Source organism: Panulirus ornatus, chromosome 18 (genome assembly GCF_036320965.1).
Source record: "Panulirus ornatus isolate Po-2019 chromosome 18, ASM3632096v1, whole genome shotgun sequence".
Classification (NCBI taxonomy): Eukaryota; Metazoa; Arthropoda; class Malacostraca; order Decapoda; family Palinuridae; genus Panulirus; species Panulirus ornatus.
In genome coordinates, this window is record NC_092241.1 from 58111429 (window position 1) to 58125456 (window position 14028).

The 14028-nt window shown below is 41.0% G+C and overlaps 1 protein-coding gene across 1 annotated transcript in view; it reads left to right on the forward strand.

The window, feature by feature from the left end:
* Positions 1-3230: 3230 nt before the first annotated feature.
* LOC139755158 (peroxisomal targeting signal 1 receptor-like) overlaps positions 3231-14028 on the forward strand; it is a 111491-nt gene continuing 100693 nt past the window's right edge. The window contains exons 1-2 of the mRNA XM_071673316.1: positions 3231-3369; positions 12540-12710. Of these exons, the coding sequence (XP_071529417.1) occupies positions 12575-12710 (136 nt within the window). The 5' untranslated portion in view covers positions 3231-3369; positions 12540-12574. The remainder of the gene's footprint in view (positions 3370-12539; positions 12711-14028) is intronic.

Genomic DNA, 14028 nt, shown 5'->3' on the forward strand with positions numbered 1-14028 from the left:
TGAATACATTAAATAACCTTACCAACCAGTCAACAATACAGTCATCCCCTTTTTTAATAGATTCCATTGCAATACCATCCAAACCTGCTGCCTTGCCGGCTTTTAAGTATGAATATTTACGTGTATATATGTAATGTCTGTGTATGTGTATGTATATGTTGATATGTATATGTTTGTATATGTGCGTGTATAGGCGTGTGTATATAAATATTCCTATGAGTCCACGGAGTAATGAAACAAGTTTCCAAGTGCACTATCGTGTGATAATCACATGGATGGGCCATTCTTCGTGTTTTCTGGCGCTACCTCGCTGGCGTGGGAAACGGCGATCAAGTATACTTGATAAATAAACAAATATATTTATCATTATTACCCTTATCATCATTATGATAAATAATCACTGTTTCCCGCATCAGCGAGGTAGCGCCAGGAGACACGAAGAATGGCCCATCTACTCTCTCTCTCTCTCTCTCTCTCTCTCTCTCTCTCTCTATATATATATATATATATATATATATATATATATATATATATATATATATATATATATATATATATATATATATATAGCGATACTGTTTCCTGTGGGGCAGGGTACCACCAGGAATGGATGAAGGCAAGCGGGTGTCAATGTGTGCTTGTGTATGTGTATACATGTCTGTGTATGTATATGGATGTATATGTGTGTGTATGGGTGTTTATATATAAGTTTGAATGGAGAAAAACTGGAGGAAGTAAAGTGTTTTAGATATCTGGGAGTGGATCTGGCAGCGGATGGAACCATGGAAGCGGAAGTGAATCATAGGGTGGGGGAGGGGGCGAAAATCCTGGGAGCCTTGAAGAATGTGTGGAAGTCGAGAACATTATCTCGGAAAGCAAAAATGGGTATGTTTGAAGGAATAGTGGTTCCAACAATGTTGTATGGTTGCGAGGTGTGGGCTATGGATAGAGTTGTGCGCAGGAGGGTGGATGTGCTGGAAATAAGATGGTTGAGGACAATGTGTGGTGTGAGGTGGTTTGATCGAGTAAGTAATGTAAGGGTAAAAGAGATGTATGGAAATAAAAAGAGCGTGGTTGAGAGAGCAGAAGAGGGTGTTTTGAAATGGTTTGGGCACATGGAGAGAATGAGCGAGGAAAGATTGACCAAGAGGATATATGTGTCGGAGGTGGAGGGAACGAGGAGAAGTGGGAGACCAAATTGGAGGTGGAAAGATGGAGTGAAAAAGATTTTGAGTGATCGGGGCCTGAACATGCAGGAGGGTGAAATGCGGGAAAGGAATAGAGTGAATTGGATCGATGTGGTATACCGGGGTTGACGTGCTGTCAGTGGATTGAATCAGGGCATGTGAAGCGTCTGGGGTAAACCATGGAAAGTTGTGTGGGGCCTGGATGTGGAAAGGGAGCTGTGGTTTCGGGCATTATTGCATGACAGCTAGAGGCTGAGTGTGAACGAATGGGGCCTTTGTTGTCTTTTCCTAGCGCTACCTCGCACACATGAGGGGGGAAGGGGATGGTATTCCATGTGTGGCGAGGTGGCGATGGGAATTAATAAAGGCAGACAGTGTGAATTGTGTGCATGGGTATATATGTATGTGTCTGTGTGTGTATATATATGTGTACATTGAGATGTATAGGTATGTATATTTGCGTGTGTAGACGTGTATGTATATACATGTGTATGGGGGTGGGTTGGGCCATTTCTTTCGTCTGTTTCCTTGCGCTTCCTCGCAAACGCGGGAGACAGCGACAAAGCAAAATAAAAAAAAATAATATATTATCCCTGGGGATAGGGGAGAAAGAATACTTCCCACGTATTCCCTGCGTGTCGTAGAAGGCGACTAAAAGGGGAGGGAGCGGGTGGCTGGAAATCCTCCCCTTTCTTGTTTTTTTTTTTAATTTTCCAAAAGAAGGAACAGAGAAGGGGGTCAGGTGAGGATATTCCCTCTAAGGCCCAGTTCTATGTTCTTAACGCTACCTCGCTAACGCGGGAAATGGCAAATAGTATGAAAAAAAAAAAAAAAAAAAAAAATATATATATATATATATATATATATATATATATATATATATATATATATAAAGAGAATATTCTGAGCATGAAAATATGCTAGTGGTCTGTAGTCTGCTACTACTATATAGTGTGACGGAGTAAACCCTTGTCTTACATTTTACGAAGACAGAGTCGTCAAGTAGCTACAACCATTGTCTTATTCTGGAAAGTACTGACTATGAGTAAATGTCTGGGTCTATTGTGATTATGGCTACGACACCATTAATCAGATACGTCACCTCCTCATGTCACCTTTGGTCATTTATGGAAATATGAGGTGATACGGGATAGAGAGCAGCTGTGGAGGTTGACGTGGTCATAATGTTTACAGACCAGTAATGACCTTCAATTCTTACATATAATTTCATTCATTTTCACATGCGTACGTTTGGAGACCTATCCAACTATGTCATACATAGTCACTTGACGGGAAAAATATATATACATTTTCCAGTCATTATCAATACTGAATAAATCATGATGTATCAGTTCATTTGCTACCGGGCCTTACAACAGATTTAGTAGTATTTAAAATGAACGAAACTGATGAATAATGTGACAAGTACTTTTCTTTCGGAAAAAAAATGGGAGTCGCAGATTATGTGTAGAGCGTCGTCCGTCCAGCGGCCTTGCACGCAATCCCACAATGCCAGGTCATCTGCATCATGACGCTCTACATATCTAGCGATATTTTCCCACCATAATTCGTCTTGTTAATGGACAGAACTACTGTTTCAACAACTTTGAACGAAAAGTTTGACGTGAGCCACTTTGCCTGAAGACTTTTCCACGATGAATTCATCAGAATTATTAAACACTTTGTGTTACCGTGTTTCTTCCAATCAGTTGTTTCTGAAATAAGTTACGGCCTCTGTAAATTGAACAAAAGCGAATGGTACATCTAATCAAGTACGTGAAATTGGACACTGGTTATACCCGAGGGCGAGCATACACGGCGGCCCAGTATACATTATTGGAACGTCTGGAAACCCTTAACTCTTAGAAGTATTGGAGGCTTATAAAAGATTTTCGTTGGTTATCTAAGGCTATTTTTAGGGATAGATCATCATAAAAGAGACAAAAATCGTGATTCATATTAAGATTTGTGCGTTAAAGTACATTTTTCATTATCAAAATAGAAATCAAATCCCATAAAAAGAGTGTAAATAAAACTTGATGTGCCCGAACGCGTCAGGTATTTGATGGAATGCACGAAATTACTACCTCTGCCTTAGAATATTGCCGGGATTGGTGAATTATTAATTGCTCTGGGAGAAACGCACACGATCATCTACTTCCGCACGTCATCGTGGGAATAGGTAAGAGAAGAAAGTGCCAAATCAAGATGTATTTTATGAGCATTAAGTGTGACAAAGTGTAGACGGGCAGAGAGCTGAGGTGTCTGAGGGCTACCGAGGGTGCGTGTCCAGCCTCCACACATCTTCTGTCCCATGACATTAACGTGTTTATTTGTTATAAACTGATGGCGAAACTGATGTTCTCCCACCACCCGACCACAACTCAGACTTCCATTGTTGCTATGCCTACGGGAAATACACTTGTCATATCCTCACACTGTTTTTCTTGTTATGGAAGTTGGTGTGGCTCAGGCAGGTCAGTGGGCCAGCTCCTGCTACTCTTTCTCTGCTCTGGGAATGTTGACAGTTTTTCTGAGATATATGACGGAGATGCAATAGCTGAGATCTTTATCCACAGAAAGAAATGATTGGTTGCGTATGTGAGATCATTAGGGAGGCCTTTCATTTTCGTGCTGGAGATGGTGGTCATTATATAAGATGATTGTAGATCTCTTTCTTTGCCACAAATACACTGGGAATACTTATTATTTGTGTAAAATTACCTTTTTGATTTTGTGTACAGGAATATTGGAATGGAGATTAAGTAGTATCTCCTCCACGTTAGTCATGTTGGTCTTAACAGTTTTATAATAGAGATTTGAGTAGTAAGACCAGGTCTGTTTATCTTGTTTATGATGAGCCTGATAGTAATAGTTACAAATCGTTATATATAATTCTTAAAATTTATGTACACAAGGGTACAGGATATGTACATATACCCCCAGCCCTCAGGCACCTTACAAATATTTAACAGCCTGACAGCAGTGTCATCCCCTTTCTTGAGAAACTCAATTGCAGCACCACACTCTCCTGTTGTTTTTCCACATGGACAGTGAACAGTTCATTGAGAGATGTAGGGATAGAGCAGCCTGAGGACATACCATGAAATTAATCAAGAAACTTGTAAAAAGGATGTAAAGAAATACTTTTATAGTTTAAGAGTGGTGGATGTGTGAAACAGAAAGACTGAGGACATGGTTAATGCAAACAGCAAGTGATCTTACAAACTTTTATTGTTTTGCTTCAATGAAAATATAATCAGTGAATCACATTTATTATTTGTTTATATGTTTATAAGAGTGAGTGCGCAAATTACAGAGGTATAAGTTTGTTGAATATTCCTGGTAAATTATATGGGAGGGTATTGATTGAGAGGGTGAAGGCATGTACTGAGCATCAGATTGGGGAAGAGCAGTGTGGTTTCAGAAGTGGTAGAGGATGTGTGGATCAGGTGTTTGCTTTGAAGAATGTATGTGAGAAATACTTAGAAAAGCAAATGGATTTGTATGTAGCATTTATGGATCTGGAGAAGGCATATGATAGAGTTGATAGAGATGCTCTGTGGAAGGTATTAAGAATATATGGTGTGGGAGGCAAGTTGTTAGAAGCAGTGAAAAGTTTTTATCAAGGATGTAAGGCATGTGTACGTGTAGGAAGAGAGGAAAGTGATTGGTTCTCAGTGAATGTAGGTTTGCGGCAGGGGTGTGTGATGTCTCCATGGTTGTTTAATTTGTTTATGGATGGGGTTGTTAGGGAGGTAAATGCAAGAGTTTTGGAAAGAGGGGCAAGTATGAAGTCTGTTGTGGATGAGAGAGCTTGGGAAGTGAGTCAGTTGTTGTTCGCTGATGATACAGTACTGGTGGCTGATTCATGTGAGAAACTGCAGAAGGTGGTGACTGAGTTTGGTAAAGTGTGTGAAAGAAGAAAGTTAAGAGTAAATGTGAATAAGAGCAAGGTTATTGGGTACAGTAGGGTTGAGGGTCAAGTCAATTGGGAGGTAAGTTTGAATGGAGCAAAACTGGAGGAAGTAAAGTGTTTTAGATATCTGGGAGTGGATCTGGCAGCGGATGGAACCATGGAAGCGGAAGTGGATCATAGGGTGGGGGAGGGGGCGAAAATCCTGGGAGCCTTGAAGAATGTGTGGAAGTCGAGAACATTATCTTGGAAAGCAAAAATGGGTATGTTTGAAGGAATAGTGGTTCCAACAATGTTGTATGGTTGCAAGGCGTGGGCTATGGATAGAGTTGTGCGCAGGAGGATGGATGTGCTGGAAATGAGATGTTTGAGGACAATGTGTGGTGTGAGGTGGTTTGATCGAGTAAGTAATGTAAGGGTAAGAGAGATGTGTGGAAATAAAAAGAGCGTGGTTGAGAGAGCAGAAGAGGGTGTTTTGAAATGGTTTGAGCACATGGAGAGAATTAGTGAGGAAAGATTGACCAAGAGGATATATGTGTCGGAGGTGGAGGGAACGAGGAGAAGTGGGAGACCAAATTGGAGGTGGAAAGATGGAGTGAAAAAGATTTTGTGTGATCGGGGCCTGAACATGCAGGAGGGTGAAAGGAGGGCAAGGAATAGAGTGAATTGGAGCGATGTGGTATACCGGGGTTGACGTGCTGTCAGTGGATTGAATCAGGGCATGTGAAGCGTCTGGGGTAAACCATGGAAAGCTGTGTAGGTATGTATATTTGCGTGTGTGGACGTATGTATATACATGGGTATGGGGGTGGGTTAGGCCATTTCTTTCGTCTGTTTCCTTGCGCTACCTCGCAAACGCGGGACAGCGGCAAAAAAAAAAAAAAATGTTTATCATGGCTTGCGCAAAAGATGCTTGTGGCATGAGAAGCGTGGGAGGTGGGTTGATTAGAAAGGGTAGTGAGTGGTGGGATGAAGAAGTAAGATTATTAGTGAAAGAGAAGAGAGAGGCATTTGGACGATTTTTGCAGGGAAAAAATGTAAATGAGTGGGAGATGTATAAAAGAAAGAGGCAGGAGGTCAAGAGAAAGGTGCAAGAGGTGAAAAAGAGGGCAAATGAGAGTTGGGGTGAGAGAGTATCATTAGATTTTGGGGAGAATAAAAAGATGTTCTGGAAGGAGGTAAATAAAGTGCATAAGACAAGGGAGCAAATGGGAACTTCAGTGAAGGGGCTAATGGGGAGGTGATAACAAGTAGTGGTGATGTGAGAAGGAGATGGAGTGAGTATATTGAAGGTTTGTTGAATGTGTTTGATGATAGAGTGGCAGATATAGGGTGTTTTGGTTGAGGTGGTGTGCAAAGTGAGAGGGTTAGGGAAAATGATTTGGTAAACAAAGGAGAGGTAGTAAAAGCTTTGCGGAAGATGAAAGCCGGCAAGGCAGCAGGTTTGGATGGTATTGCAATGGAATCTATTAAAAAAGGGGGGTGACTGTATTGTTGACTGGTTGGTAAGGTTATTTAATGTATTCATGACTCATGGTGAGGTGCCTGAGGATTGGCGGAATGCGTGCATAGTGCCATTGTACAAAGGCAAAGGGGATAAAAGTGAGTGCTCAAATTACAGAGGTATAAGTTTGTTGAGTATTCTTGGTAAATTATATGGGAGGGTATTGATTGAGAGGGTGAAGGCATGTACAGAGCATCAGATTGGGGAAGAGCAGTGTGGTTTCAGAAGTGGTAGAGGATGTGTGGATCAGATGTTTGCTTTGAAGAATGTATGTGAGAAATACTTAGAAAAGCAAATGGATTTGTATGTAGCATTTATGGATCTGGAGAAGGCATATGATAGAGCTGATAGAGATGGTCTGTGGAAGGTATTAAGAATATATGATGTGGGAGGCAAGTTGTTAGAAGCAGTGAAAAGTTTTTGTCGAGGATGTAATTTATGCGTACGTGTAGGAAGAGAGGAAAGTGATTGGTTCTCAGTGAATGTGAATGTAGGTTTGCGGCAGGGGTGTGTGAGGTCTCCATGGTTGTTTAATTTGTTTATGGATGGGGTTGTTAGGGAGGTGAATGCAAGAGTTTTGGAAAGAGGGGCAAGTATGAAGTCTGTTGTGGATGAGAGAGCTTGGGAAGTGAGTCAGTTGTTGTTCGCTGATGATACAGCGCTGGTGGCTGATTCATGTGAGAAACTGCAGAAGTTGGTGACTGAGTTTGGTAAAGTGTGTGAAAGAAGAAAGTTAAGAGTAAATGTGAATAAGAGCAAGGTTATTAGGTACAGTAGGGTTGAGGGTCAAGTCAGTTGGGAGGTAAGTTTGAATGGAGAAAAACTGGAGGAAGTAAAGTGTTTTAGATATCTGGGAGTGGATCTGGCAGCGGATGGAACCATGGAAGTGGAAGTGAATCATAAGGTTGGGTAGGGGGCGAAAATCCTGGGAGCCTTGAAGAATGTTTGTAAGTCGAGAACATTATCTCGGAAAGCAAAAATGGGTATGTTTGAAGGAATAGTGGTTCCAACAATGTTGTATGGTTGCGAGGTATGGGCTATGGATAGAGTTGTGCGCAGGAGGGTGGATGTGCTGGAAATGAGACGTTTGAGGACAATATGTGGTGTGAGGTGGTTTGATCGAGTAAGTAACGTAAGGGTAAGAGAGATGTGTGGAAATAAAAAGAGCGTGGTTGAGAGAGCAGAAGAGGGTGTTTTGAAATGGTTTGCGCACATGGAGAGAATGAGTGAGGAAAGATTGACTAAGAGGATATATGTGTCAGAGGTGGAGGGAACATGGAGAAGTGGGAGACCAAATTGGAGGTGGAAAGATGGAGTGAAAAAGATTTTGAGTGATTGGGGCCTGAACATGCAGGAGGGTGAAAGGCGGGCAAGGAATAGAGTGAATTGGATCAATGTGGTATACTGGGGTCGACGTGCTGTCAGTGGATTGAATCAGGACATGTGAAGCATCTGGGGTAAACCATGGAAAGTTGTGTGGGGCCTGGATGTGGAAAGGGAGCTGTGGTTCCGGGCATTATTACATGACAGCTAGAGACTGAGTGTGAACGAATGGGGCCTTTGTTGTCTTTTCCTAGCGCTACCTCACACACACATGAGGGGGGAGGGGGATGTTATTCCATGTGTTGCAAGGTGGTGATGGGAATAAATAAAGGCAGACAGTATGAATTATGTACATGTGTATATATGTATATGTCTGTGTGTATATATATGTATACGTAGAGATGTATAGGTATGTATATTTGCGTGTGTGGACGTGTATGTATATACATGTGTATGGGGGTGGGTTGGGCCGTTTCTTTCGTCTGTTTCCTTGCGCTACCTTGCAAACGCGGGAGACCGACAAAGCAAAAAAAAAAAAAAATATCATACTTATGTCGCTGTCTCCTGCGTTAGGGAGGTAGCGCAAGGAAACAGGCGAAAGAATGGCCCAACCCACCCATATACACATGTATATACATAAATGCCCACACACGCACATATACATACTTATACATTTCAACGTGTACAAATATATACATACACAGACATAAACGTACATACACATGTACATATTCATACATGCTGCTTTCATCCATTCGGCCGCCACCCTGCCACACATGAAATGGCACCCCCTCCCACCGCGTGCATGCGAGGTAATGCTAGGAAAAAGACAACAAAAGCCACATTCTAGCTCCCTTTCCTCATCCAGGCCCCACAAAACTTTCCATGGGTTACCCCAAATGCTTCACTTGCCCTGGTTCAATCCATTGACAGCACGTCGACCCCGGTATACCACATCGTTCCAATTCACTCTATTCCTTGCACGCCTTTCACCCTCCTGTATGTTCAAGCCCTGATCTCTCAAAACTGTTTTCACTCCATCCTTCCACCTCCAATTTGGTCTCCCACTTCTTGTTCCCTCCACCTTTGACACATGTAATCTCTTTGTCAATCTTTCTTCATTCATTCTCTCCATGTGACCAAACCATGTCAATACATCCTTTTCTGCTCTCTCAACCATACTCTTTTTATTACAACACATCTCTCACCCTTTCATTACTTACTTGATTATACAACCTCACACCACATATTGTCCTCAGACATCTCATTTCCAACACATCCAACCTCCTCCGCACAACCCTATCTATAGACCATGCCCCACAACTATATAACATTGTTGGAACCACTATTCTTTCAAACATACCCATTTTCGTTCTCCGAGACAAGGTTCTCACCTTCCACACATTCTTCAATGCTCCCAGAATCTTTGCCCCCTCCCCCACCCTGTGACTCACTACCGCTTCCATGGCTCCATCTGCTGCAAGATTCACTCCCAGATATCTAAAACACTTCCTTCCTCCAGTTTTTCTCCATTCAAACTTTTTTTTTTTTTTTTTGCCGCTGTCTCCCGCGTTTGCGAGGTAGCGCAAGGAAACAGACGAAAGAAATGGCCCAACCCGCCCCCATACACATGTATATACATACGTCCACACACGCAAATATACATACCTACACAGCTTTCCATGGTTTACCCCAGACGCTTCACATGCCTTGATTCAATCCACTGACAGCACGTCAACCCCGGTATACCACATTGCTCCAATTCACTCTATTCCTTGCCCTCCTTTCACCCTCCTGCATGTTCAGGCCCCGATCACACAAAATCTTTTTCACTCCATCTTTCCACCTCCAATTTGGTCTCCCTCTTCTCCTCGTTCCCTCCACCTCCGACACATATATCCACTTGGTCAATCTTTCCTCACTCATTCTCTCCATGTGCCCAAACCATTTCAAAACACCCTCTTCTGCTCTCTCAACCACGCTCTTTTTATTTCCACACATCTCTCTTACCCTTACGTTACTTACTCGATCAAACCACCTCACACCACACATTGTCCTCAAACATCTCATTTCCAGCACATCCACCCTCCTGCGCACAATTCTATCCATAGCCCACGCCTCGCAACCATACAACATTGTTGGAACCACTATTCCTTCAAACATACCCATTTTTGCTTTCCGAGATAATGTTCTCAACTTCCACACATTCTTCAAGGCTCCCAGAATTTTCGCCCCCTCCCCCACTCTATGATCCACTTCTGCTTCCATGGTTCCATCCGCTGCCAAATACACTCCCAGATATCTAAAACACTTTACTTCCTCCAGTTTTTCTCCATTCAAACTCACCTCCCAATTTACTTGTCCCTCAACCCTACTGAACCTGATAACCTTGTTCTTTTTCACATTTACTCTCAGCTTTCTTCTTTCACACACTTTACCAAACTCAATCACCAACTTCTGCAGTTTCTCACCTGAATCAGCCACCAGCTCTGTATCATCAGCAAACAACAACTGACTCACTTCCCAAGCCCTCTGATCCACAACAGACTGCATACTTGCACCTCTCTCCAAAACTCTTGCATTCACCTCCCTAACAACCCCGTCCATAGACAAATTGAACAAACATGGAGACATCACGCACCCCTGCCACAAAACGACATTCACTGAGAACCAATCACTTTCCTCTCTTTCTACTCATACACATGCCTTACGTCCTTGATAAAAACTTTTCACTGCTTCTAACAACTTGCCTCCCACATCATATATTCTTAATACCTTCCACAGAGCATCTTTATCAATGCTGTCATATGCCTTCTCCAGATCCATAAATGCTACATACAAATCCATCTGTTTTTCTAAGTGTTTCTCTCATACAATCTTCAAAGCAAACACCTGATCGACACATCCTCTACCACTTCTGAAACCACACTGCTCTATCCCAATCTGATGCTCTGTACATGCCTTGACTCTCTCACTGAGTCAATACCCTCCCATATAATTTCCCAGGAATACTCAATAAACTTAAACCTTTGTAATTTGAACACCTTTATCCCCTTTGCCTTTGTACAATGGCATAATGCATGCATTCTGCCAATCCTCACGCACTTTACCATGTTCCATACATACATTGAATATCCTCACCAAACAGTCAACAACACAGTCACCCCCTTTTTTAATAAATTCCACTGCAATACCATCCAAATCCACTGCCTTGCTGGCTTTCATCTTCCGCAAAGCTTTGACTACCTCTTCTCTGTTTACCAAATTATTCCCCCTGACGCCTTTCACTTCGTACACCACCTCGACCAAAACACCCTATATCTGCCACTCTATCATCAAACACTTTCAACAAACCTTCAAAATACTCACTCCATCTCCCTCTCACTTCACCGCTACTTCTTATTACCTACCATTTGCCCCCATCACCGATGTTCCCATTTGTTCTCTTGTCTTATGCACTTTATTTACCTCCCAAAATATCTTTTTATTCTCCCAAAAATTTAATGGTACTCATTTAATGGTACACATTTATTATACGAGGAAAATATTCATCTTATAAGGTGGAAAATAATTACAATAAATGATAAGTAATAAATTTTTTGATGGTAAGACAAATGATAAAACATAAGGTGGCAACTCACAACTCTTCAGCACTTTCTAGTTCATTTTGCTGAAACTTATACAAACCTTTTTCACATTATTAGAGTGAAAGTAGTGTACGAATTATATGTCTGAAGTGATTTTTTTCATTGTTACATGAATATCTTTTAGATTGTAAGGATATGTATGTTTTTAAAACTTGAAAAATGTGAATTTTGTGGGTCAGAAAGGAAAATTGAATGAGATGTTTGTCATTATTTATGTGTCTTTATTGGACTTGGTACATTTATGTGTATATTTTAAAAGTACAGCCAGCCTGTGTTGTTTGCTCACCTTTTCATTACATTTAGGAAAATTTTTCATTCAAAAGTCACTCCAATGACCAGTTGCTGTTGAAATCTGGCATCATCATATATTCATTGGTAGATTATTTCTAAAATGCCACTAGGTGATAAACTTTGATAGATATATTTTTTAGTATGCCAGTTTTTAGAACATAAATCTTTTGAGTTTTTAATGGCTACTCTGGATGCCAGTCATTGTGAACATCAACTTGGGGTTTGATAAAAATCAGATTTGAAATTTGGGAAGGTAAACAGTTTTTATTGTTCATATTTGTCATTTATGGAGCTAGGGCAGAAATAGATGAGTGTAACATTGATTTGAAGTAGTGCTGACAGAAAGTCTCTGAAACTCCTTAGTAGTTATCAAGTGAGCTTTACTGTCCATGCTTCCATTAAGCTGCTGTGCTGTCTCTGTAAGGTGGCTTCCTGCTCTAATTTTAAGTAAGGTATGCAAATGTTAGCAAATCTATGTACTGTGCTGTGTTTTTAAACTGAAGTATGTTGCATAGTATATTTTATGGTTATCCTTGCAAGATTTTGTTGTCAATCTATTTTTCACGTGTATTAAAATAGATACATTTGCCTTATTGCCATTGCTGGCATGTATTAGTATGGTACCTAATTTCATAATCATAGACAGATATAGTTATCTCATGGTATTGCAGGGAACTGTTTTTAGCTGTCAGTCTCAAATTACATCATGGCCTTACGTAACTTGGTTGATGCCCAGTGTGGTGAGGGAAATGCTCTTATCCGCCTCACTCATCATGTCACACGAGACAAGGCAATGGCAGATGAGGGCCTGCGATGGCCTCAGGGTCGACCCCCAACGCAAGGTAAGTCTTCAATTGTTTTCTTTGTGTTAAAAGATTAAACCAGTTGCATATATTTGATTAGATTATTTTTTTCATTCAGAAATTTAATTTGAATACACCAGTTCGAACTAGAATTTTAGATATTGTTTGCAGATTCTCTTGGAAGAATGGTGTCTTCAGTATGAACCCTAAACCTCTTTCAGATTTGATTTTGCTTTTTCATTCAAAACATTGTGAAAGCCGTATGGTACTATATATGAAAGAATATTCCTATGAAGGATTAAGGGAGAGGAAACAAAAGTTTTTTGAGTGTTCCTGTGAACTTTGCATTTCGTAAAAGTAGCACTGAAAAATAATTAGGTTCTTGCTATACAGACTTCAGAAAATCAATGGGGCTAGCAAGAAGAGGAGAAAAGAGAGAACATTGCAATTGGATTTTGTCTTAAGATATGCATTCGTGAAATACAGAAAGCTTTTACCATAGAATAGAAAGCTTTTAAGGTAGTCTTTGCATTTAATGATTTCTTATTATGTGAATTTAGAATTGTAACCCATACTGTTCATTTAGACTCCAAATTTGAAACAAGTTTTTGTGTATGCCTTGAGTTGAAGTTGGGTCATGTTTCCTCGTTCTGACCTTCATCTTTTCTCATAGTTGTCTCCTTAGTGTTTTTCTTCTCTTTTTAGATGAGACCTTTTTCATTTATACTTCTCTCCCCCTAATCACATATGATTACATGAGAAAGACAGACAACAGGAGGCCTGATTGGACCATGACTGGGTTGTCTGAAAATTGTATAAGGTTAAATCATATCTTGCCTCCAACATTATCATGTTCACTGTATTAAGTAATTTTCCACTTCCTTGTGAATACCCTGTGAAGTCTTTGGGGCTCTTTACCCCCGCAACCCAAACTGGGCCTAGATTGCTGGAATGGGTTGTTGGTCGACCAAGGTGGAAGCCTCAGCCCTCAGGCACATGTAGCCCCCACAGCCAGGCTGGTCTGGCACACTTTGTTGGTTCTTGTCCAATGCACTCTTGAACTTCACTGTGCATCCCATGCTGTTTCTGATAGATGGCAAGGTGTTGAAGAGTCTTGGGTCCTGGATGTATAAGGTGTTCTCTCTCTTTGTGCCTATTGCACCTTTGGATTTTGTGCCAGTAGAATTTTATCTGAATGTTACTTGGGAACCATGTCTTTTAGGATTTTCCAAGTATAGAGGATGATACACCTTTTCCATCTGCATTCTTGGGAGTATATCCTAAGAACTTTCAGTCATTTCCCTGTGTTTTAGTTACTTTACCACATTAATATGTGCTTTGAGAAATCTCTAGACTT